The sequence below is a fragment of the Solea solea genome, chromosome 16, assembly GCF_958295425.1.
Source record: "Solea solea chromosome 16, fSolSol10.1, whole genome shotgun sequence".
NCBI classification, from domain to species: domain Eukaryota; kingdom Metazoa; phylum Chordata; class Actinopteri; order Pleuronectiformes; family Soleidae; genus Solea; species Solea solea.
The window spans coordinates 22,318,207-22,343,025 of NC_081149.1; the positions used below are offsets into that span (position 1 = coordinate 22,318,207).

General features: G+C 42.0%; 1 protein-coding gene across 4 annotated transcripts in view; it reads right to left on the minus strand.

Annotated features, from left to right (window-relative positions):
• The window catches only part of LOC131475452 (microtubule-associated serine/threonine-protein kinase 1-like), a 45,845-nt gene that overhangs the window by 19,297 nt on the left and 1,729 nt on the right, over window positions 1-24,819 (minus strand). For 2 of the 4 annotated variants that reach the window (XM_058653585.1, XM_058653583.1), the window contains exons 2-4: window positions 18,253-18,284; window positions 2,957-3,051; window positions 1,177-1,252 (exon numbers count right to left, since the gene is read on the minus strand). In XM_058653585.1, coding sequence (XP_058509568.1) covers window positions 1,177-1,252; window positions 2,957-3,051; window positions 18,253-18,284 — 203 coding nt within the window. Of the gene's footprint in view, window positions 1-1,176; window positions 1,253-2,956; window positions 3,052-16,081; window positions 16,234-18,252; window positions 18,285-24,819 lie in introns of those variants that run through there. The other 2 variants (XM_058653584.1, XM_058653586.1) reach the window with 2 other exon arrangements.

The window sequence follows — 24,819 nt, forward strand, 5'->3', positions numbered from 1 at the left end:
TTCTCAGCAACTGAGAATGCTCACACTTCATTATTTGAAATGTCTGGTTTGATATACTGAATATTTGGTTTACAAGTATGTAAGGTACCTTCACGCCAGTGCCGACACAAAATCCAGATCGCAGAGACAGACCATAAGTGTTGTTGATAAGCTTATTATTAAACTGTTAAATGTAATCAAATGGGGGGGAGAAAAAAAAAGAAATTCAGCCAAATATATATAAATCAAAAAAAAGGAGGGGCAACAAACATGGGCCACAATATTTGTAGTTAATCATAATCTCATTCTCATTCCTATTGTTATTGTTTTCATTCCCTCTCTTACATGCTGTTGTTATTTCCATGGGTGTCAATGCCATGTTTTTTAAATAAATAATAAGTACATTGTCGTGGGAATAATACACAACTCCTTATATGGACATCCTGGGGGTTGAGTGTTTATAGGTCACATATTCAGGCTTTACAAAATGTTCTCTTCTTGTGTGTTGTTGAGTCAAAGTTATGATTCCTTTTATATCGCATTTTTAGTCGTGATATAAAGTAGCAATAATTGTGCAGAAGTCACAAAAAAGACCGTTTTTCTTTTATTTTTGTTCATAAAAAGGAGCCAAGTGAACTTTGAACTGTGACTTATTTCACAAATTCAATCAGATTTGAAACATTTTGAATACTTTTTACTCAGACGTGTTTACATAGTTTACAATCACCCTTCGTCCAAGCACCAACGTCTCTTTGAAGACTATCAACAAATCGTTCTGATCAGTAATCTCATTAGGGTTAGATTAAATAAATGAATTTTCATTCGCCAATCTCTCCTGATTTCCATATGAACAGACGCTCATGGCCACGCGTCACCTCTTCACCTCGTCACCCGAGCAGTGTGAATACAAACAGTGTTGCTGTGAATGTAACGTCTGGGTCCTGTCAGACCGTACGTGAGTCAGCCTGTTACACAGCGAGACGCTGCACGTGTCCCAGAATGTGCGAGACTTTCTTCGCACGGCAACAGATCCTCACCCTCACCTCACCTCCCGGTCTCACATGATGTCTCTCCTCCTCATGCCGACATAACCCCTGTCTGTCTCTTTTAACCCCCCCCCCCCCTGTCTCTCTCGTTGTCACACTGTGAGAATATAAAAACATGCAAACAGTATGTTAGGTGATATAAAGCAGTGACCTTCTGGAGGAGGCAAACGAGAAATGTGCCGGGTTGCTGGGAGAGAAGTTTCGCGGGCTGTCCAGAGGGCTGCTCCCTGATGGCACGAGAAGATAGAAACAGATGATGAGACATTAGAGCGCAGCACGCAACAGCAGGAAAATATACATTAAATAAAAAATGTGATTAAATGACCCAAAGAAAACCAAACCCTGGCATTACAACGTGACTATTTACAATTATTATGAAGTGTGTGATGGGGTGTAATGGTATGAAATTGATTTAGATTCTTTGCCAAACCATTAAGGCCCAACATTGATTTATAGTCTTACGAATGTTAGATTTGTATTCGCCGTGCTTTGTGCTGTGAACAGTAATGAGGCTGATTTGATTAACGGGCTGAGAGATTTGATTGGCAGGTTAATCATAAATGCATGTATCAAGCTATCGTTTACAAAGGAGCAGCTGATGTAAAGACGCCTGAAGACTAGTTAAATATTCTGGTATTTTCCTGTAGTGAGTTACAAAATAACAAGGATCGGGTACCAAAACCACTAACATTTTTGAACTGTTATTATAATGTTTTAATGTCTGCTCTGTGAGCGCTTGAATTGCTCCCCGGGGTCAAATACAATTGAGTTGAAAAATAAAGAAAAGAGAAAATGGAGTGCTGCTCTTGGATGATTATGATGATGATGATGACGAGTATGATGACGCAGATGAGGATGATTAGTACAGCTAATCCATGGCAACATTAAAAAACGATCTGTTGCCCATCTTGTTGTGAATTATGAAACAGGATCAACTAAGAAGCCAATGAAAGTAGACAGGAGGGGTTCTTATTTTTGCCAAGCTTGATTTACTAAGGAAGGCATTTTAAATGTTCCCCAGCGACAGCACTGTGCAGGGGACAAAACTTAACCTGAGGCACAGCAGCTTCATCCACGTGGACCTTAAGTAATTCATTCCCCAGTTGAACGAGCAATGGCAGGAGAAAACATTTGTATTTAAATGAGTGTGTTGTTTAGCTCTTGCTTTGTTTAGCATTTTTCCAAGCATTGAAAAACTATGTACGGAAAAAAAGTGATTCTTATACGAATCTTTCGAGCATAAAGTCGTAATATTACAAGAATAAAGTTGCAATATTACAAGAATAAAGTCGTAATATTACAAGTATAAAGGTGTAATATTATGAGAATAAAGTTGTAAGGTAATGGGATAAAATTTGTAAATTTATGAGAATAAAGTTGTACTATTACAAGATTAGTCATTAGTAAGTCAAAGTGAATAGAAAGTCATTATTAATCAAGCAAAGACGATCAGCTGCAACCTGCGACAAGATGAGAAATGCGGAGCAATTCAATTTTAAAATTAAATCAAATAATTATACAAAATCTCGTAATATTACGACTTTATTCTTATAATATGATGACTTTATTCTCATAAAATTACAACTTTATTCTTATAATATGATGACTTTATTCTCATAAAATTACAACTTTATTCTCGTAATATTACAAATGTATTCTCATAATATTACGACTTTATTCTCGTAATATTACAAATGTATTCTCATAATATTACGACTTTATTCTCGTAATATTGCAAATTTATTCTCATAATATTACACTTTTATACTTGTAAGAGCTGAAGAAGTATTGTATTTCTTTCAGATAATGAGTCCCAACACAGGGACTGAACTGATTCAAAGGTAGAGCTGTAAACGACATGAGGATACATATTGTTTGTCACTAAGAAACAAAGAAGTTCAAAGCTCTGGCTGATGAGTTAAAGTACATACCGAGGTGTCCAGGGAGAGGCAGAGGTGAGTGTGGGCGAGGCAGCGTGGGAGAGGTGGTGGTCAGGATCAGACTCTTCCTGTTGCTTGTACGACAACTACAGACAGAAACAAAAGAGATAGAGAGAGAGAGAGAGAGAGAGAGGGAGAGAGAAATAACTGCAGGTGAGATGACGAGGCAACTTCAGCAGAATCACCTAAAGGTGCAGGAGCAGCCATTGTGTGCAATAGCAGGGCTCACTCTGGAAGCACAAGAGTGATAAAGAGGATTCAATTTCCTCAGTCATTCATCCCTGTCAGCTAAGATAAGAAATGAGGAAGAGAGGGTGGAGGAAGATGATGATGATGAGAGAGAGACAGCAAGAATCATGGGATATTTCAAGAATAATATCAGCTTTTCTGTGGCACTTAATACCGCGTCAGATGCGACTGTGGCATCGCTTCATTTTCACACACATTACAGGCAGTGAATTTACCAAGCTTTTTAAAATGTGCACTCCTTTTCTCAGGATACTCAACCCCGCAGCACACACACAGTGTTATTTGTTCAAAGGCCTTTTAATGCGCGACACAAGCCGCTCTTGTTTTCCAAGGCAACGTGAGGGGCATCAATAAATGCAAATAAAAGCAAGCGGCAAACAGAGAGGGAAGAACTAACCAAACGCAAACAACACCATCTCATCTTTGCACTCAGGCGAGAGTGTTTGATTTGTCCCTCTATCTCAGGTCACATGGCTTCACATGTGAGCGGGACACCCATACATGCACACACACACACACACACGTACACGCACACTCAGAGTAGAGACGTGAATGGAGATGAGATCCACACGTGAAGACGACACAGAGTGTACACTCGTTAAATACCACATTTGAATAGGAATAAAATCTTAAATCCCCCTATTGTTAACGTGGATAGAAATGGACACACAAATAGGAACACACACACACACACACACGTGCAGAAACACACACTACTTGTAGCAGTGTTAACACCTGACATCTTAGACTGAATCACCCTGAAATGTGATTTGAAAACCGACTATTTTAAAACAGGCGTATAAATAGACATAGGCTACAGTCCCATAATACAGCCGACATTTCAAGTGGATTCATAACTAATTATGCTCTAGAAATGTCGAAATATTTGGTAGATTTCTTTTTTCTAAAGTGAACTGGTGTTGCTCACTGAAAATCCATTTTGTGAGAAATAATTCACTTTAAGAGATTTTATTTGTATGTTAAGCATGCTAAATGTCTTTTTCTAGCTGCTATAAGTGCGTGAGAGCAGGGGTCACATGGCTGGAGGTCAAACATCTGAGGACTGTGAACAGTTTGGGAACCACTGCACTAGATCATTTAGACGTGAGTAAAATGCATGACTTTTTAAATGATTACATTATAGCAAGCCTACACTCGCCTACACTCAGCGGCCCCTTTATTAGGTACACAGGACATGTAATAAAGTAACAGCGCTGGCACCTGGTGACGTCTCCTTCTCCTGTAAGGACATGTTCTGTGTTCAGAGATGGTTTCTTTTGCATACCTCAGCAAGCGGTCATTAGGTGCCTGCAGCCACAAGGCATACTAGTCAGAACTCCTAGAGTTCTCACTAGAATGCATTGTGCTGCGAGCACATCTTGTAATCCTGCGCGTTTATTCTTCTTCTTCTTCTCGCGTCCGCCAAAAGTTTGCCGCGCTACTCCTCCCGCAGCTTCCAGAAAACCCCAACACAAGTTACATCAAAACGTGCGGCCTGATCGGGAATCGTGAGCTATGACTTTTCTAAGACTTTCGCGTAACCATGGCGACAGAAATCGCGAAAATGTAAAACAATTTCCACTCACACAATAATGGGAAACCGAAAAAAACCAAGCCCACTTTGGAGCATCACAGTGTCGTCATACTTTAACGCAGAAACGTGGTTGGAACTTTAAACGGGTCACAAGACTTGGGACTTTTCTGACCTAAGTCGACATTTTGATCCATGTTACGGTTTTTAAACCATCGCAGTTTACGTTTTGTACTTTTTTTTTACGTTTTCTGATTTTATAATGATTGTGTGAGTGGTCTGTGAAGTGTGTGGGCGGATCGCTAGAGTGGCCCACTCTAGCGAGATCCAGCAAAATAATCACCAAAAATTCCTAAACAAACTCCTCTCCTGCCCACAATTTCCAACCTACACTGATAATTTTTACATCAAAACGTTGCCATGGGTGTCGTGTAACCCTGTGTGTGTTTTCATGTTCATATGACTTGTAGTTTTTCTTAAAATCACCTCAAAGCGCAGACAACTCCAGTCACACTCTACATTCACTCCCATGTTAAAATGTCTGCTTTTGAGTTCTGGGAAAATCAAGACGAGGGTGATTTTAAAACTGTGATTTCTCTGTCAATTCTTGCCCGTTTGTCACAAATTTAAATGTGGGAGTTGCCGAAAGCCTCCTGACGCTCACAAACCAAAAATTTTATCTCTATCATCAACCGTTCTTGAAATATGACAACTTTAAAACATGCTGTTTTCTCTGCTTTCTCTGCTGGTTTTGGAGAGATAGGGACAGGTGCGTGCGTGTGCGTGTGTGTTTGGTGTGTGCGTGTGTGTGCGTGCGCGTCTGTAAGGAGAAGAGGGGACTAGGGGAGGGGCTTATCAGTCTCTCTGTATTCTTCCATACAAAACTTTGACGTGTAACTCCTCCCACAGTTTTGAGAAAACCCCCACACATGTTATATCAAAACGTGCGTCTTGACCGGGACTTGTGTGCTATGACTATTTCAAAGTGTTTCAAGTAACCATGGCGACAAAAATCGCAAAAAACTGCGATATAATACACATGAATGGGAAACTTTATTTTATTATTAAATAAAGGGTGACTCCACCAAAAAGTCCTTCCAAGGTGGATTGGATCCAAATAATGTTTCCCAATGACGACACATGCCGCAAGAACTGCAGGCACCCTCGAAATTTCGGCCACGGAATTGCCACTCTAGTTAGGTGCCTGCAGCCACAAGGCATACTAGTCAGAACTCCTAGAGTTCTCACTAGAATGCATTGTGCTGCGAGCACATCTTGTAATCCTACGCGTTTATTCTGCTTATGTTTTCCTCTTCCGCCCGTTTTTTGGCACGCTACTCCTCCCGCAGCTTTGAGAAAACCCCAACACAAGTTATATCAAAACGTGCGCCTTGACCGGGAATGGTGTGCTATGACTTTTATAAGCATTTCGCATAACCATGGCGACAAAAATCGCGAAAACGTGCCGAAAATTTCCCTATTAAAATGCATTGAAACGGCCAAAATTTGGAAAAAAACCAAGCCCGCTTTGGAGCATCACAGTGTCGTCATACTTTAACGCAGAAACGTGGTTGGAACTTTAAACGGGTCACAAGACTTGGGACTTTTCTGACCTAAGTCAAAGTTTTGATACATGTTACGGTTTTTAAACAATCGCAGTTTACGTTTTGTACTTTTTTTCGACGTTTTCAGATTTTATAATGGGTGTGTATTGCGTTGTGTAGGCGGCAGCTAGAGTGTGCCACTCTAGCGAGATCCAGCAAAATAATCACCAAAAATTTCTAAACAAACTCTTCTCCTGCCCACAATTTTCAACCTACACTGATAATTTTTACATCAAAATGTTGCCATGGGTGTCGTGTAACCCTGTGTTTGTTTTCATGTTCATATGACTTGTAGTTTTTCTTAAAATCACCTCAAAGCGCAGAGAGTTATGGTCACACTCTCCATTCACTCCCATGTTAAAATGTCTGCTTTTGAGTTCTGGAAAAATCAAGACGAGGGGGATTTTAAAACTGTGATTTCTCTGTCAATTCACGCCCGTTTGTCACAAATTTAAATGTGGGAGTTGCCGAAAGCCTCCTGACGCTCACAAACCAAAAATTTTATCTCTATCATCAACCGTTCTTGAAATATGACAATTTTAAAACATGCTGTTTTCTCAGCTTTCTCTGCTGGTTTAGGAGAGATAGGGACAGGTGCGTGTGTGTGCGTGTGCGTGCGTGTGTGTGCGTGAAAGGAGAGGGGACTTAGGGAGGGGCGTGTAAGTCTCTCTGTATTGAATTGCTATTCTTCCACACAAAACTTTGACGTGTAACTCCTCCCACAGTTTTGAGAAAACCCCCACACATGTTATATCAAAACGTGCGGCTTGACCGGGACTTGTGTGCTATGACTATTTCCAAGTGTTTCAAGTAACCATGGCGACAAAAATCGCAAAAAACTGCGATATAACTTCCACATACACATGAATGGGAAACTTTATTTTATTATTAAATAAAGGGTGACTCCACCAAAAAGTCCTTCCAAGGTGGATTGGATCCAAATAATGTTTCCCAATGACGACACATGCCGCAAGAACTGCAGGCACCCTCGAAATTTCGGCCACGGAATTGCCACTCTAGTTTGAGTTATTGTTGCCGTTCTATCATCACAAACCAGGCTGGCCATTGTGCTCTGACGGCTGTCATCAACAAGTCATTTTCCCCCAGAGAAGTGCCGCTTAGTGATATTTTCGGCCCATTCTCTGCAAACACTAGAGGTGGCTGTATGTGCATTTGTCTCATTTTATGTCCTCACTGCACTGTGAGAGAGCTCAGAGCTGCTGCCCACCAGGAGACAGTTGATTGTTGCCAATTACATTTGGCTTTCTCTGCCCACTTAGCTAACACTAGTGTTTGTAACTGTGCTGCCCAATTAAAGACGTGCGATCTAATCATCTAATCCAAAATATAATGAGGTCACAGAACAGTGGCAGCCCTGTCTCAGCTCATCTATCTGTTTTTTCATTCATTCATTCATTCATTCATTTACCTGCACACAGGACGTCCTGATCAATCCGATCCATAACCAGCCTTATGGAAATTGATCCCACGTGCCGATGGGGTGGATTTTAAGTGCAGGTCCACCAAGTGCTACTGGGCCATTTCACACTTTCTAATTTGGATCAATTACATCCTGACATTGTTCTATAGATTTTAACTTGTTTCTGTGAGGCTGCAATAATCACACACACACACACACACACACACACACAGCCTGGCCTGCAGCTGGTCCTGGTGCTGATACCAATCAAAGCTTGTGTGTGTGTGTTCTTGTATTTGTGGCTGTGTGAGGACCACAAATCATGGTCCTCACAGTCCTATGCATGTTCTCCCTGTGTGTGTGTGTGTGTGTGTGTGTGTGTTTTTAGACTCCCACAGTCTAAAAACATGCAATATGGGGATTAGGTCAATTGGACACTCTAAATTGACCATGAGTGTGGGAGTGGACGGTTGTTTGTCTCTACATGTGTTCCTGTGATGGACTGGCGAACTGTCCAGGGTGTGACCCCGCCTTTCGCCCTATGTCAGCGGAGAATGGCACAGCACCCCCCCCCCCCCCCACGACCCTCATGTAGAAGATAAAGCAGTAGAAGATGGATGGATGTTCAGCCCTAACTCACATGTCACATGCTACACTGCCGTAATCACACGAGCGATGTGGACATATGCAGAATGAAGATAAAAGGAGCAAAATTAAGATAAAAGAAGCAGAATGAGAGAAGAAATATACATGAGAAAGATAAAGGTTGCTATATCGGTGTAGGAGCATGAAGTCAAATCGCATATTCTGAGGCTTCACATTGGGAGTTTGTTGTGCCACCAGAGGACTACATGCATCTCTTATATATCGTCTATGGCTGAGAGCTAACCGCCATCACATGAAAGAGAAGAGAAAAAAGAAGAAGAGAAGAGAAGAAGAAAAGTAGACGCTTAAGGGAAAACTGCCCAGAACTGCAAACTCAGTAGAAGTAGATGAGGAAAACAAGAATAAGAGAATGAGATGTAGGTTGAAAGTGTTCCCGGTGGTGCTTATCACCCACAGTGCAAGGTAAACTTGACCCAGTTTTTTTCCACCATCGCTCTCTCTCTCTCTCTCTCACACACACACACACACACACACACGTACATGGGGGAAATATTGTTCAGCGCTCTAACAAAGGCAGACAAGCAGGAGCCTTCATCCTCTGCATGTTCCACCCTTTACCTAACAGCATGGGGACCATTAATATTGATTAAACCAAACCACCCATTCATGTGAGACTGCACAAATGTAGCTGTGATACACAAAGTCAAATGGAAATAGATGTGAGGCATAAAAGAGGAGATAGTAGAAGTCTAAAAAGGATAAAGAGAGCAAGAGAGAGAGAGAGAGAGAGCGTAAAGGCGAGGCTAAAACTGAGAATGACTCAAAGAAAGGAAAGCAGAGATGAAATGACAGCGGTGAATAAATCACTGCTGGTGGAAACATGAAAGAGACAAACAGGGGAATAGCAGAAGGGTGAAGAAGCAAAGGAAATATCAAGGTTTCTCTTTTTACTTTTATGTTCTTTGATAGAAGAAGAGTTTGACTTTTTTTCTTTTACTGTGGACGGCAACGAACACACAAGGACACAATTTCAGACGCAAGAAAATGAGTTGCAATCTACACCAATGCGGGGAAAACGGGGGAGTGACGGTCACGTGAGGACTTGTTGTCACGCAGCAAGCAGCACGGAGACTTCTGATAACGACCAGGGACCACGAAGAAGGCCAGGAGGGAGGGGGAGAAGTGCTCATTATAGAAGTCACTCAAGTTCACTGCTGGAGGGTGGAGCGAGGGAGGGAGCGAGAGAAGAAGAGCACAGAGAGACACTCGATATTATTTTTCTTTACTGGTTCAAAAACTTAGAATGTCAAACAAATCACCAGGTAAAAGGGAACTGGAACTGGAAACTGACAAGTTTCAGCAGCCAGTGGCAACCAGTATCCCTCATGACATTACGAGTAAAAAACACCTACGGAGCGAAAAATGTAAGATGTGGTTGTTATTTTTTTCTGCATAGCTCATACATGTTTCTCCAAAAAAATGTTCCGCTTTTAATTGGAATAAAAGTTAAGACTTTATTTCAATATTAATGTCTACGTGGTGGACCTGCATCCCAGCAGCCAAGAGAACAGCAAAACAATAAAGTGCCAGTTTAAGCCAAAAACGTGTATTTCCGCCGCGACGATGTGAGGAAGTGATTTCAGATTCCTTGGCCTCAGCGTTCAAGGTAAGAACATTATGTATGCCGTATAGACAGCGTATTGATCCTTGTATTCCTGTCTCTAAAGTCTCTAAAGTAGGCGAGTAAATCTATTCCATGCACTGGGTCATGATGAGAGCCTGAGGTCGGACACTGTCCTCACTTACCTCCATCACTGAGCACCATGTGAAATGTCAAAATCTGGTCTTATATAAAATGTCAGACAGGCAGCATAACCCCTTTCTTTTGTGTCATTCATTCATCCATTCATTCATTGACTTTCCTGTGCTCTGTGGGGTCTCAAACATCTCTGGCAGCACTTCGAAGCACATCAGCCAGGATGAAACACTCTACTTTCTTAATGTTGTTGTTTTTTTTTTTCCTTTCTTTCATTCAGTGGTCGTCTCAAATCTAGTCTGAGGAGCTACACGGCAGCTGACACTACCAATTTCTGTCAAGCACCGGCAAATGGAGTGCCGTCGGGAAGTCTGTGTCCTCAAAAGTGTTTTTCTGTAAGAGAAGCCCCGGGAGGGAGGAAGACAGTAGGGGGGGAGAGAAGGAGGAGGATCAAAGAGAATAAGAAGAACCCTATTATTCTAACAGGAGAGGGATGATGATGGTGCCCTTTGCTGGAATTAGGAGCTAATGGAGGATCGAGCACCTTCTGTGTACTGACTGCACAGCTGCTCTCCGGGAAAAAGTGCAGACTCTTCAGCCTCTTTGTGACCTTCTTTACGTGTAACTGGCTCAGTCAAGTGTATACTGTGTGTGTGTGTGTGGGTACGTGTAGTCTATCAGTTATTGCCTAACCCTAACTTTAGATATTTTTTGGGCTTTTTCTGAAAATGTCCAAAAAATTATAAAACTTAAACTGTGATTGTCCAAATATCTTAATATGTATCACAAAATTTAGTTAGGTCTTGTGATCCTTTTAAAGTTTCAATCACGTCTCTATGACGACACTGTGATGCTCCAAAGTGGGATTGGTTTTTCTCCTTTTTTTGACCGTTTCCCATTCATGTGTATGTGGAAATTATTTGCAGTTTTTTACGATTGTTGTCGCCATGGTTACTCGAAATGCTTAGAATAGTCATAGCACACCATTCCCCTTTAAACTGCACGTTTTGATATAGGATGTGTGGGGGCTTTCTCAAAACTGTGGGAGGAGTTACGCGCCAAAAATATGGGAGGAAGAGGAATTTCAAGAAGAAGAAGAAGAAGAAGAAGAAGAAGAAGAAGAAACGAAACAGGAAGTTCTGACTAGAATTCCCTGCAGCAGCAAGCACTAATAGTCGATTTGTTGGGAGATTCACGGTAAGTTTCGTAGTAAGTAATCGAAACAGTTAGTTGTCGCCCTACAGAGAAGCATGAAAGGGGGGAGAGAGAGAGAGAGAGAGGGAGGGAGGGAGTTAGAAGACACACAGCAAAGGACCGCAGGCTGAATCAACCCAGATCATTGCAATCGGCCCTTTGCCCTACGGGGCCCCGGCTCTACCAACTGAGCTATACGGCACCCCCACAATTTAAATCTTAACCAGTTTGAGGTTGTGCCTCATTAGGACCAGGCTTTGGTCTCCATGAGGTGCAGAAGGTCAGTGTTACAAAAGGTAACAAATACAAGAACACACACACACAATTTTCCTATCTCCAATTATTGTATCTATTCCAGTCACTCCACACTTTGCATACAGCTTCCAGCCAATTAAATCAATTCCCTTAACTCCTTTTCAAAAGAAAATCATTTTATCATTTGCTTAAATTAGATAATTAGGTCAGCTGCTCAAACACTTGGTTTAAAGTTCCTCTACAAAGGTTTTAAAGGTTTTATAGAAATGAAAAGACAACAGTCTTCTGGTATTGCGGTGTATTAAACTGTGAGTATAATTTAAGAGAAAGATGCTCTTTCTTTCTCACAGAATCCTTTTGGCTGTCACCACAGAGCAGACAAGAAGCCTTTGAGATGAGAACAGAGAGGGTATTCAGGCCCAGCTCCACCAAATGCACAAACGCTTCACAGTGGATGCACTCGCCTTGAACATGGCTCGATTTTAATTTTCTCATATTCAGACCTTTGCGCTGCCGGAGAACGGCACAAGCCAAGAATGACTGAATGATTATAGACAGCAGCTGTGGCAGGGAAGAAGAACCTCAATCATTTCAAATGATCTTTGGTGGATGCAAAGATAGTGTCCCACGGATACTTTTACAGTGTTGGCGGAACATTTGCACACGAGGAGTTTATTAAAGTCATGAAAGTGGATTAGAATATGGCAAAGAACAAACAACTTTGTGTACAACTTGTGTGTAGGTTGATATCTTGACAGTTGCTACACCCACGATTCCCCATTGGGCAGAGTCTGCACCAGTCAGCACTATTTAGGGGCAGCAATCCGTCGGTGTGTGAGGGTAACAGCCCCGACCTCAGTCGCTGACAATCAAACATGTTTTTTGAGCCGACTCTGGACGCAATTGTAATTGTAAAATCGGTAACAACTGTGAAAGTTGTCCTCAGCTTACAGGGGAATTTGAAACAAGTAGGAGGTGGAAGAGACTCTGTTACTGTTACCCTGTAAACTATGATGCGGCCGTAACCTCTGCAGAAGGGATTATGTTTGTCAGCCTTGGAGCAGAATGATCAAAAAAACCTTTTAACCATTTTTCTACTTGGGGGATTTAACGATGTTAACTGTCCTCTGCACTTCACAGAGGAAGTGGGTGAGATAAGGACTTAAGCTAAGCTAAGCTCCATCATGGACAACATCTATCACCCGCTGCATGACACTGTGGAAGCTTTCAGCAGCTCCTTCAGCAGCCACAGTGTGGGACGGAGCACTTCCACAGGTCCTTCACGTCCTTCACGTCCACTGTCATCAGACTCTTTAACACCAACACTGTGGAGAAACACTGTAACCCTGTCATATTGTTTTGCTAGAACACTGTCAAAGAACTGGGTGTTAATTCAGTGTTAATGTGGTGAACATCAGAAATACATTACTCATTTACATTTTTTAAATCTTTTTAGTTTATCCTAATTCCATTTTGTCTTCTCATAATCTTGTTTAGAGAGGAGAGCGAGGAAGAAAGAAAGAAAGAAAGAAAGAAAGAAAGAAAGAAAGAAAGAAAAGTCAAAGCTGTGCATGTCTTCTTGCTCACGTAACCTTAGTGAGCTGGTCCCTAATGGAAGTGCAGACACAGATATCACCCCAGGGCCCTGCGCTCCATCTCTCTCTCCCTCTCTCTCCTCCTTTTACCTCGTGCGCAACCTCCTCCTCTTTTTCCACCTCTTTTGCTTTCATCATCATAATCACGTATTCCTTTGCTCTTCTCTCTCCTTCCCGGCAGTGACTGTGCACTGTGAACGTGTCGTCGTGACAGCACAGGAATAAACTTTTCAACAGCTGCAGAGAACTTTCCATATTCTGAACAATCCTGCAGCTTGATACGAACCGCAGGATTATTAAAACAATTCCCCTTGGGTGTGTGAGCACCGCTGCAGGAGGGTAGTAGTAGTAATTAAAGAAGGTGAGACTTGGACATTATTTCCATCTGCTTGCCTGAGTGCCCGGGCTCAGGTGTGTCACGGCGAGATTCTCTGCTCTAATAGAAAGTGGTTTAATCCCTGATCAGCAGGGGAGAATGAAGCCATTCTGAGACTCCACTGTGAAGAGGAAACTCCTGGTGCTTGAATGTCAGCTTGGATTTCCAGACTCCTCATAGCAGAGTGATTGAAACTCATAAACGCACTCAGGTTATTTAGAAAATATGAATTAAAGCAATTCTGTGTATCATTTGTTATTATTTAACAGTTGCATTTTATCGGACGAAGGAAAAAAGATAATCAGCCAAATATACCATTAAAAAAAAAAATCCAACTTATCGAACCTCTGAAAAACATTTCTCCATGAGTCAGACTGTGGAAAAATCCATCAAAAACTTGATGTCTGACTTCATGTCTGACTCATTTTTGACTCACAATAATTGCTGCCTGATCACATCAGATGGTGATTCAGCGTCGCTGCAGGTTTGCAAGCGAGAAATGTCACTGTGATGAGTCACATTTCCAATAACTTCATATGAAACTCACGTCAGGCTCAACAAAGCCGTTACCACGACTGAGTATATGGTTATAAATCTCAAACTCTACTAACCTTCGATTTCAAACATCGACATATTTGCAGATGACAGAATCAAACTGAAGTGTTTGCGTTGCTCCTGTCACACGTATATGGGATTAAAGTGATTCATGATTCATGTAGATATTTTCATATTAAGGGAAATTTGTAAAACGTGAACTATCATATAATAAGACGGAAAGACCACACTCGCGTAAATAATGTATTCATGCTTATCACCGTGATGCGTTGCGACAATACTGACATTAAGCAGATGTGACGTTTTCCATATTCATTCAATTGGCATTAAACACTAAGCACAGACGAGGCTGATGGGAAAAGAATTACTTTTGAAAAGCACAGAGTGACATTTGACGCGAGGACACTTAACGCATCACACGCTGCGCACAGAGAGAGCTACGATGGCAAACGTCAACAAAACGCTGCATGAATCAAGCAAGCAAATTTCGAGTCTAATACATTAAGAGTTATTGAGACATTTGACTCAGAATGAGTCTTCTCAGCCTCATGGTGTCACTCTGTTAGGCTAGTAGTCAAATATCCAAGTTAACTCATATGAGAATATAGAAGTACACTAGAGCGGAAAACAATTACTGAATGAATCGTCAACTATTTTGATAATCATTCATCGGTTTGAAGCGGTTTTCTGATTGTTTCAGCTTCTTAAATGTGAATATTTTGTAGTTTATTTGCTCCAATCATTTTGGTTTGTGGACAAAAACAAGACATTTCCTGGTTTGACAAACACTGATCAACGTTTGTTTTTGTTTTTTGACGTTATCTGACATTTTATGGACCAGACGATTACTCGATTATTATTTTCTCGATCAATCGAAATAAATGTTTCTGCTGGTGTGAACCAATCTGAGTCAAACAATCTCCTCATACTTTCATTTGAGGACAGAAACTAAAGGGTTTGCATCGAATTTGCCGTCCGTATTTTTGAATATCTGTTTTTTTTTTGTTTTTTTAAAAAACATTTTTATGAGACGTTGACACATTTTTACCAAACTGACTATGGTTTGCATGGAGTTTGATGATTTTAAAGCACACTTTTCCAGAGAAAATCAGCTATTTTACACCACAGCACACAAGAGCCGTTCATTGAAGCTTCATAAGTTCAAATATGTTATCTTTTGACTTAGTTCTTTGAAATATCCAATCCAATTTATTTTAAGCACATGAGAGATTATGTCTAAAAAGTGGGCAGCAGCATTCTGAACAAGCTGAACATAAACATTACAATAATCCAGTCGAGTAGTTATGAAGGTATGTAGTATACGTTTTTCAAGGTCGTGATTGATTTAACCTCGGCTATTTGCCTCAATTGAAAGAAGCTGATTTTTTAATAACACAGCTAATCTGCTTAACTTAAAACAGAGTCCATTATTACCCCCCTTTGGTAAAATTGCCAAAGGACCAAGATCTTTTGTTCTGATTTACCAAAGATTTACAAAATCACCAAACAAAGCAGCAGTGCAAGCAGCTTCTGTGTCACCACGAGCTACAAAACACAACGTTTTGGTGTAGTAAACCGTTTACAGACTTCAGTTTCTCGCCAGAAAACGCTGTATGACAGCAAGACACAGCTCCAAATATATTTTAAAACACCATAGACTTCAGCAGATATAGTTTTAGTAAGGCGTTTGGTAAGAGATAAAACATTAGATGTTTCCTCTAGTCTATGACAACCACAGAACAATTCCCACTTGACACTTTTAACATGCACACACAACAGAAATGAGCAGAAATCTGAAACCACGGTAAAACACACAGGTATAGACACTCGTCATAGTCACTGTCCCCAACAGCCTCTGTAATAGTCTACACTGCAGCAGTGTACACAGGCATCTGAGACAGAGACCAAACAAAGGCCAGTCCATCCACAACACACAGAAGCCAAATTTTCCGCCCCAGTTTGTCTACTGCTGTACCTTTTAGTGCGTCGGAACATGTTGCTGGTTTAGTATCGAGGCGTAGCTCTGAACAAACAGCAGCAGCAGCAGCAGCAGCAGCAGCAGCAGCAGCAGCTGAGCTGTGAGGGAGGGCGCTCAGCAGCACGCAGCAGCTGTCTGAGAAAATGTCATCGCAATGCAACGCACTCTGCAGCTCCTACAGCCCTTAGGTGTGCGCTAATGTCTGGGCAAGTGTAGCTGAGAACTGCCAAAGGACAGAGAGAGAGAGGGAGGGAGGGAGAGAGAGAGCGGTGGGTTGGGTTGGGTCTGTTTTTTACAGAGGAATAACAAAAGGCAGCAGGGGACTGTGGGTCATTTTGTCAAGCCTCAGACTATGGGGCTGTAAACAGAGTAATATTATGACTTATATGTGCCACATTTTGTGGTTTCCTCTGCTGTACATCCATGCTTCTCAGGTGCATAGTGTGGACACTTAAAAGATAGGGAGATAAACTGCAGGCCGTGGACGCCAGGAATTAATGTAGGAGAGAAATGAGAGGGAGCAGAAGGTGGAGACTATGACACAGGGGAACGGCTCCATGTTAACCATGATATTAACCATAAAACAAAAGCTGAGTCAAATCAAAGAAAAAGGGAAAAGACACACACACAACGTGAACTGTGTTTACCGGTGACAGACAGATTAAATGTGACACAAACTCCCCTGAAGTCATCTATAATGGACGATGGACTGATTACATCTTACAGAGGAGGACAGGAAGTGATGCAGAGGATACAGAGCCCTCCAACGAGCCAGTGCGATGTTAAATTTAGCGACAGACGTTACTGCGAGCGCGCGAGGAGAGCACGACTTGTACAAGCAAACCGTTGATTTCATTTAATGGTCGGTTACGCATGACGGAGGACAAGGGAGGGGCGATGTAGAAGACGGACAGGGCAGAGTGGAGATGGAGGCAGTGGGCTGTGACCGCTTACACACACACACACACACACTTTAGATTGAGACACACACAGACACAAATATTTTTACTGATTACTCAGTGGAGCAAGGAGATTATAGTTATGCACTTTAGGAGCCTCCATCAACATTTCATTCTTATATTAATATATTTATGATTCACTTGGCACTTGTCGGATTGTTTACTAAAGCAAAATTAGCAATGCTGAACATTAGTTTTGTCACGAGGCGGCGGCTGAAACATTCCACCAAGTCTGTCAAAAGCGAGTGAGAGCCAGTGTCATGCAGTCACAGGAGACGCATGTTAATGGCAGGACAGATGTTAATACGTCGTGTGCTGCTGACCTCTGGGCCAGGTCACACTTGGAAAAGAGATTTTGATGTCAATTTAACCAGGTAGAACCCTGGTTAAATATAGATTAAATAAAATAAAATACTAGGACTGAACGTGACCTTAAGTCATTTTCAGCTGCTTTTATTAACAGCGCAAATTGATGAATGTGGCATGAGTCAGGTGTGTTCATCACTTTGAACAACCCCTTTCATGCTAAACATCATTATATAAAAATATTTATTAGATGGTTGAAGGCCTTTATTCACTGCTATATGTAGTGTTTAAAATATGAATCGAAATATAAGATGTCACACACTGCAGACTGCTTTAACACATACATACCATAATAACCAGACAAACAGAAGCACAGGGAGGGACTTGAAAGGGCAAAGGGCGGGAATGAAAGTACAACAGAAAGGAATTGATAACACAGTGAAGGGAAAAGGGGGAGGAGAAGATAAAGAGGAAAAAAATGAGTGACGGAAAAAAGGCAGGCTGGATTCAGCACCATGGACAGCATCAGCGCTCCCGGCAGACCTTAATCTGACTCCGACAGACTTCCAGCCTCCTCCTGCTTCTCCTCCTGCACCTCCTCCTCCTCCCCCACACTCTTCACAGCACAAGCACCACTCAACCACCCTCAGAGCCTTTAAAGACAACGTGCAAATCATGCTCATCCAAGAAAGCCTGCCCCGTCTGGTGTAAGCACAGGAGGAGAGACCTTGTTGATGAATGAGCCAAACTCACTGCAGCTTCACTGCTCAGTGCCATTGTTTTTTCCTTCAGGGAGGGATCAGGTCTGTCCCCAGAGAGGGGAGGAGAAAAAAACATGGGGGGGGGGAAGGGAGAGAGGGAGAGAGAGAGAATGAGAGAGAGGGGAACAAACATAACACTCACCTGCTGTTTTTGCGAGGTAGTGGCAAATCCTTCTGGAAGAAAAACAAAGGAAAAAAACAGAGATCAGGTACGAACATATACTGTATATACATATAAAACATGTACATAAGGGATGAAGACAATATATAAAACATGGCATTTATGCAAGTGACAAAGACACATACAGAGCAACAGGAGCCATTTGAATCCTTGCTTCCAAAAGGTCACAGCACATAGTAATTTCTATGTGTAAAATGTATGACAATATCCCATTTTAAGTCACAAAATAAGACCAAAAAATGTGAAAGTACAGTTTCAATGAGGGTTTATTAATGGTGAATTGTGTTACTGTGGAGAAACAACATACAAAGAAACAATGACATTATTTACAGCTGCTCATTCAGTCTCAGGTTACAAATAAAAAGCCCACTTCTCTATGAAATATTTTATTTAACAGCCTCTGCCAATTAAACAGCTTTTTGTTCCGTGTGAAAACAGAAAGCTTGACTGGCATATATAGCGACAACAGCTAAGCCGGACGGCGCCTAAGTGACTATTACACAGTTTACCCCTGACGCCTGTGGAGGCCTCTGGGGATTTAGAGCAGTTTCCACTGTGGTAATTCAGAATAACATGGAAATAAATCTTATAAACTTTCATTTATCCTGGGTCTACAGTGTGTATACATCAAATGCAAAGCAGAAAGATATGTTCCTAAAGCTGCAGTGTGTAACTGTTGGTGATTGTTTGCTGTTATTGATGCTATTTTTCTGCCTCTGTTTGGTCTTTGTACGTATGCTGTGTCCTTTACCTGAAAATATGCACTGTCAGGCAAAACTATCAGACCAGCCTGAGAGAGTGTTTGTGTGTATACACCAGGGCAACCTTTAGGATGAAAAGTCTTCTCTCCACCCAAACAAAATGAATCTGGATCCACAAAAACCTATTTACCCCATCATGTATAAAGTTTAGTATAAAAAGAAAACTGTTGACATTTCATTGCTGTATTATACTCAACCTCTTATGAAGTGGAGACAAAATAAAACACAGAATTACGTAGATCGCGTCCTCCAATTGTTTGTGGCAAATTAAGGAACTTAAAAGTGATCCACTATAAAGCAATATTTGGATTTTATGTGAGAAAACCTGCCTGGCATAAATATGTGTATCCAAAGATGGACAGGACTGCAAATGTGCACTTCCTTATGTACACATTACTTCATTTAAATGTCGGGAACGGCTTTCCATATTTCAAACACAAGGATTTTTAATATCGCATTTGACGTAGACATTGGACGTGATGCACAAAACATTAAAGCACAACTTGATCTCTGAATAAGAGATGTTTAATAAAATAAAATAAAAGCTACAATGAACCACTGCAGAGGGGCCACAGGTTGCACCAACAGTGCAAGGGTGAGGTCAAAAGACATGAACTGCTACATTTTTTCTTAGGCTAATATTGTATGGTCCGTCTGGTTTTTTGTTTTTGCATTTGTGTCTGTGGCTGTTTATGAACCAGCAGAAGTCACTTTGTTTATCCTGAAAACTGCTTCTCGTGTCCTGAGTCCATATGGATGGGGTGCAGGGAGCGTTGGACTGAAACAGCAGCAGACAAAGCAGCGAAAGAAAAACAGCGAGAGTGGAGCCAGATCTCATGCCAACACAGTCTGGCTCTTTACAAAACCCTGCGTGCTGAGATACAGAGAGAGGGGGAGAGGGAGGAGATGGAGGGTGTAAATAAGGGTAGGGTAGAGGGTGAAGGAGGGAGAGAGAGAGAGAGAGAGAGGGAGAAGTGGGAGGGCGGCTTATCCTTGAGCCTGAGTCATTTGGCCTTCGGAACCGTGTGTGTGTGTGTGTGTGTGGGTGTCATACAAATGCAACAGCTTGGCATGAGAGTCATTACTCAGTATATAGTTACAGATACAATGAATGCATTAGCTCCTTTACACTTTGTACCGTCACACTCCAGGTGACAGTGTTAAAGGGCCGTTAGCATCGCATTGACCTCCTGCAAACCACAGTCAATGCAATTATTAGGTTAACCTTCAGATAAAGATTTGTGTGTGTGTGGACCTGCTGCTACTGATCTCTGTGAAGCACTAAATATATGTATCATACTGTGGCTGCCTCAAAGCTTCGAACACAAGGACACAGCAGAGTGTTTTTACACAGTCCATCAACATCCACAAGGTCAAACCTTTGTCCTGGAGAACAATTACCTCGAGAGGAGAAACACCATGCAGAGTGGAAAACACTTCACTAATAAGAGAGTAAGAGAATAATAATAATAATGTTCTTATCTCAAGATCCATTTACAGGCAACACAAGAGCTATTTAACTGCATGTCCTGGAGGTTTTCATGCGCCGAAAGAGACAAATCCTCTCTTTACAACGACTGAATATTCAACCCATTGATCCCCATTCACTTTGTCCTTCATTGATCAGGCTAATTGACCCAGAGCTGTCAGCACGGAGACGATGACTTACAAGAGCGTGAAGCATCAAGAAAGAAAGGCGTCTCAGTGACGAGTGGGTTCAACCGTACAAACAAACCCCACCCGACGAGAGCTGAAGCCAGAGACGGTGCAGGGAAGTCCCACAGTCCAGTGTAAATGGAACCACATGAAAACCCCTTTGTGTTTACGGTCATTTTAGAGACATTGTAAATCCATCCTCCCTCCACAGCAATCACTGTAATCAGACAACACATGTAATCATTTATTCTGATTATACTTAATGACAATTTATTGATCAGTTCACCATTGTGCACACCCGTTTAATCCCACGTTCTAAGTTTGAGTTTGTCTGATTGGCTGATGGAAATAATTTGGACATTTTATTGGTATTCACTCTTGAGTCAAGTGACTTATAGTGACTTATATTTTCTGCGTGTGCAAAGGTACAGAGGTAAAGTGTAACACTGCTAAAATGGTTTGTATTTATGACGACAACTCACTCGGCCACTGAGCTACCGTCGGCCGCCCCGTTGTCAACACACTGTCACTGAGCTCCATTGTGTCGTTCTTCCTCTGACTCATTGTGTTGGTGACATTTCACTGGTGACACAAGAGTGAAAAAAAAAACCCAACCACTGTCAGTGAGAACGGTGTCTGTCGTCTCTTTTTAGCAGGTTCACCAGCGTTCAAAAAGCAATTTTAATGTGTGAGAGGCTTGTCGAGCATTTGTGTTCCCCCCTCACAATGAACTGTAATAACTGTTTGTCATCCTCCGTGAACTAGCAGCAGATCAGCAAAAGCTACCCCTCACACAATTCCATTCATGCGTACGGTTTCGTGCAGTCTCAACAGAACAGTTTAGCAGGAAAAATCCACTTGGAAATGAGCACAAATCGAAAATCCAAACCCACTGCATGCAGAATAAACTGCTGCATCTAAATCCAGACCTCATAACATCTGCTCTGTGTCTGTCTGATGTCCCTCTGAGGAGCTCTTTGCAGTACCGACATGTCTAGACAATAAAAGAAGCAGTTGGCACATGAAACAAGTGCAGTCGTCTATTGGTGGTTGAAAGAATAAATTGGCGCCATTGAAAATGATGATTCCATCTTCCTTTCATGTCTTCCTATGACTTCCCCTGCTCTGGGCTTCCACACAGTAAACAGCAGAACTATATACTGTGCAGTGAGTGGATCTGGGAGCTCAGTTATGAAATGACTTTTATAATCCCGGTAGGAATTCCATTTCATTTCCGAGTCTGGTCCTATCTGCCTATAGACTGCTCTCGTTATCCGCAATTCCACTTTAATTTGTAAAAAGGTCAAGAAGAGAAACGTCATTTCCCAGTTCATCGGTGTTCATTGTACCAGGACGAACAGCGTGACTCACGGCATTTTACACAAATCAGGGAAAAAAAATACATCATTAAGGAAATACGATCCTTGCCTCAACATAATCCGGAAAAAAAAAAAATCTGACTTAATTCTCCTGTGGTATAATTAGTCTGTCAGAACGCCACCATTGTTGTTCATCGCATGGCTGCGTTTCCCACGTCAGAGCATGTTCAAAGGATTTAAAGAGAAACCAACACTGTCTGCAGCTGATGTGTGGCCGGGTTCAACGAGTCCAAGTCTGGCGGCGGTGGAGGGTGACCAGCGACAGATGGGAGGCTCAGTCACAAATATGACATACCCACTGATCACAGATTAGAACGGAACACAGCTCCACGCCATATTTGCTCCCTTTTCCTGACAGCAGCAGCTTTTTATTTTTTATTTGTTTTATTTTTTTCCCCAGTTTAGCTGCGTCCTGTGGGGGAGAACGCTGAGGCTGGTGCTGATTCTAACTGATGGTGTTATCCTCTTGAGACCCAGGCTGACAGGAGTGAACAGGACTGAGGAATACTTGATTGTGATTATATTGTAATAGCAGTGGATTATAAATGAGCATTTTGATTGAAAGTGACTTCAGTTGACTACAGACAAATTATGCGTGTTGACTTTGACAACGAAAAGCCGTTATTATGGTTTATATGCAGCACAAACTGAGTTTCTACATGTGCCTGTGTGTCAGTGTCGGTGCAGGGGCTTGTTCTTGTGGCTGCCTCATGTTTCGAGTCCCTGTCACTGCATCATTCGGTAACTCGTTCAACCTTAGGCCAAATGTCCGCAGGGTCACGTCCACCGACTGTATCTAGATCCTTCAAATTCAGAATTACGCTCTCGTCTTCTTCAACCTGCGTCCACATGTCAGTTTAAACCATTTAAAATGGATTTCCCGTCCATGCTGCTCAGCCATGTCTGTGACGGTAGAGTCAGTCGGGCAGGGAGGGCGGTAAACCATAACTGAGGATTGAATGGTGCTTTGCGATCATCTGCCTGCACTAAAGGAATAAAAATGCCTCTGCAGTAATGAAATGGCATTAGCTGAGCTCTCTGACTGTAAAGTACATCGCTGCTCGGTGTGCTTGCACTGGGCAATGTGAATTATTTTCAGAACACACTGCAAAAGCAAAAATGGTGCAGAGAGCAGACCTGCAGACAAACAACAGGGATCAGTCAAGGAGCTGCAAAGGAACAGCGACCGGACCAGACAACATCTGCAGCGGCGACAGATCAGAGACTGAGCGGTCAGTCATGTCTCTGCATGACAGAAGAACAAAACAGGGGAATGGTAGCTGCCACTCACAGCTACAGTGGTTTATGAGTTTGCCAAAACAATGTACACTAATGTCACTCATGTTTCCCACGGAGCTGAAAAAGACACTTCCCTGAAGTTGAAGCCAAAAAAGGTGCAGATGACGGTCATTCCCACGTCCCATGCCTATCAAACCACAGCACTCTGCAAAGGTTTTTGACCATTTCACTAGTTGTTTTAGCTAACGTTTAATTACCATACACACTATTCTCTATTCTCTATTACACAATAGGAACAAATAAACTGCATCTACAGGCTTAGGTGTAGTATTTAAAGGGTTCATTTCCTCGGATAGTCCACTTAGTTTTTGGCCGGTGTGAAAGCTCATCCGAACTCGGTGCTTTTGGGGCGGACCAAACGAAAGCGAACTCTGGTCCGCGTGAAAACGAGGGTCTCAGGTGTGGTTCGCAAACAGTGGCAAATGCAAGGATAGCCTCCTGCTCATTTTTTCTGAAAAACCAATTAGGTTTGAACACCAAAGTAAAAACAGAAACCCTAAGACTGCATACATTTGGTGTTGCCCCATTCTTTGTATTTCTGGTAAACAAGCCGGGTGAAGGGGATGGATTTCTGTTTTCGGTCCTGGCCAATCAATAAGCCGGAGTTTACTTCTTCCTCATGCTTTTTTTCTTCCTGGTCAGTGCTCTTTTCAGATAAGAATACCCCAAATGAGCAGCTGCTGACGTTGTCCAGACGCTTACAAAAGTGTATTGTGAAAGTGAACCAAACCAAATGAATTGTTTCAGCATTCCCCGCCCAATAAAACCGAATCCCTTGGACTATCCTGGTGTGAACGCATCCAAAGTGACCTCCCCTGAAATCCTCAACAATATCCTTTGTATGACCTGTGTTTGTCCTGCTATCTCATGCTAAAAATGGCTTCTGTAAAATAGGCAACAACGAAGGAAAATCAGCAAACAAACTAGAGGGTATTCAAGCAGTAATAAAGAAATTTGAAGAGTCTTGAGAGGACAGGGACAAAAACGAGCGGAAGGCCAAGAAAATATTTCTTATATGAGAGACCACAGTAAGAAAAAATGTCATTATAACTTTGCTTAACCAACAAAGCTGGGGAGGGCTACAACTTTTCCACAGTTTTCTACATAAACTACCAAGATGTGTCTGTCTAATACATCTAAATTAGTATCTACTGTATATTCCCTGTGATGCTAATAAAGCTGAATATTTTCTCCACGTGCTTTTCACAGCAGCACATGTTTATGTGTCAGTTTCGCTAAACCGCAGTGTCACGGAGCGGAGGAGGTGCGAGGAATCACAAAGATGTTCATTTCATGTTGTCATGTTCGGAGCGATGCATCATGGGTGTGACCCCTGACCCCGACTGCAGGGGCGTGGGGTGTGTCACCATATGGTGCTGAGAGAATGATTGTGTGTGTGTGTGTGTGTGTGAGAGCCTGACGGTTGGGATGAT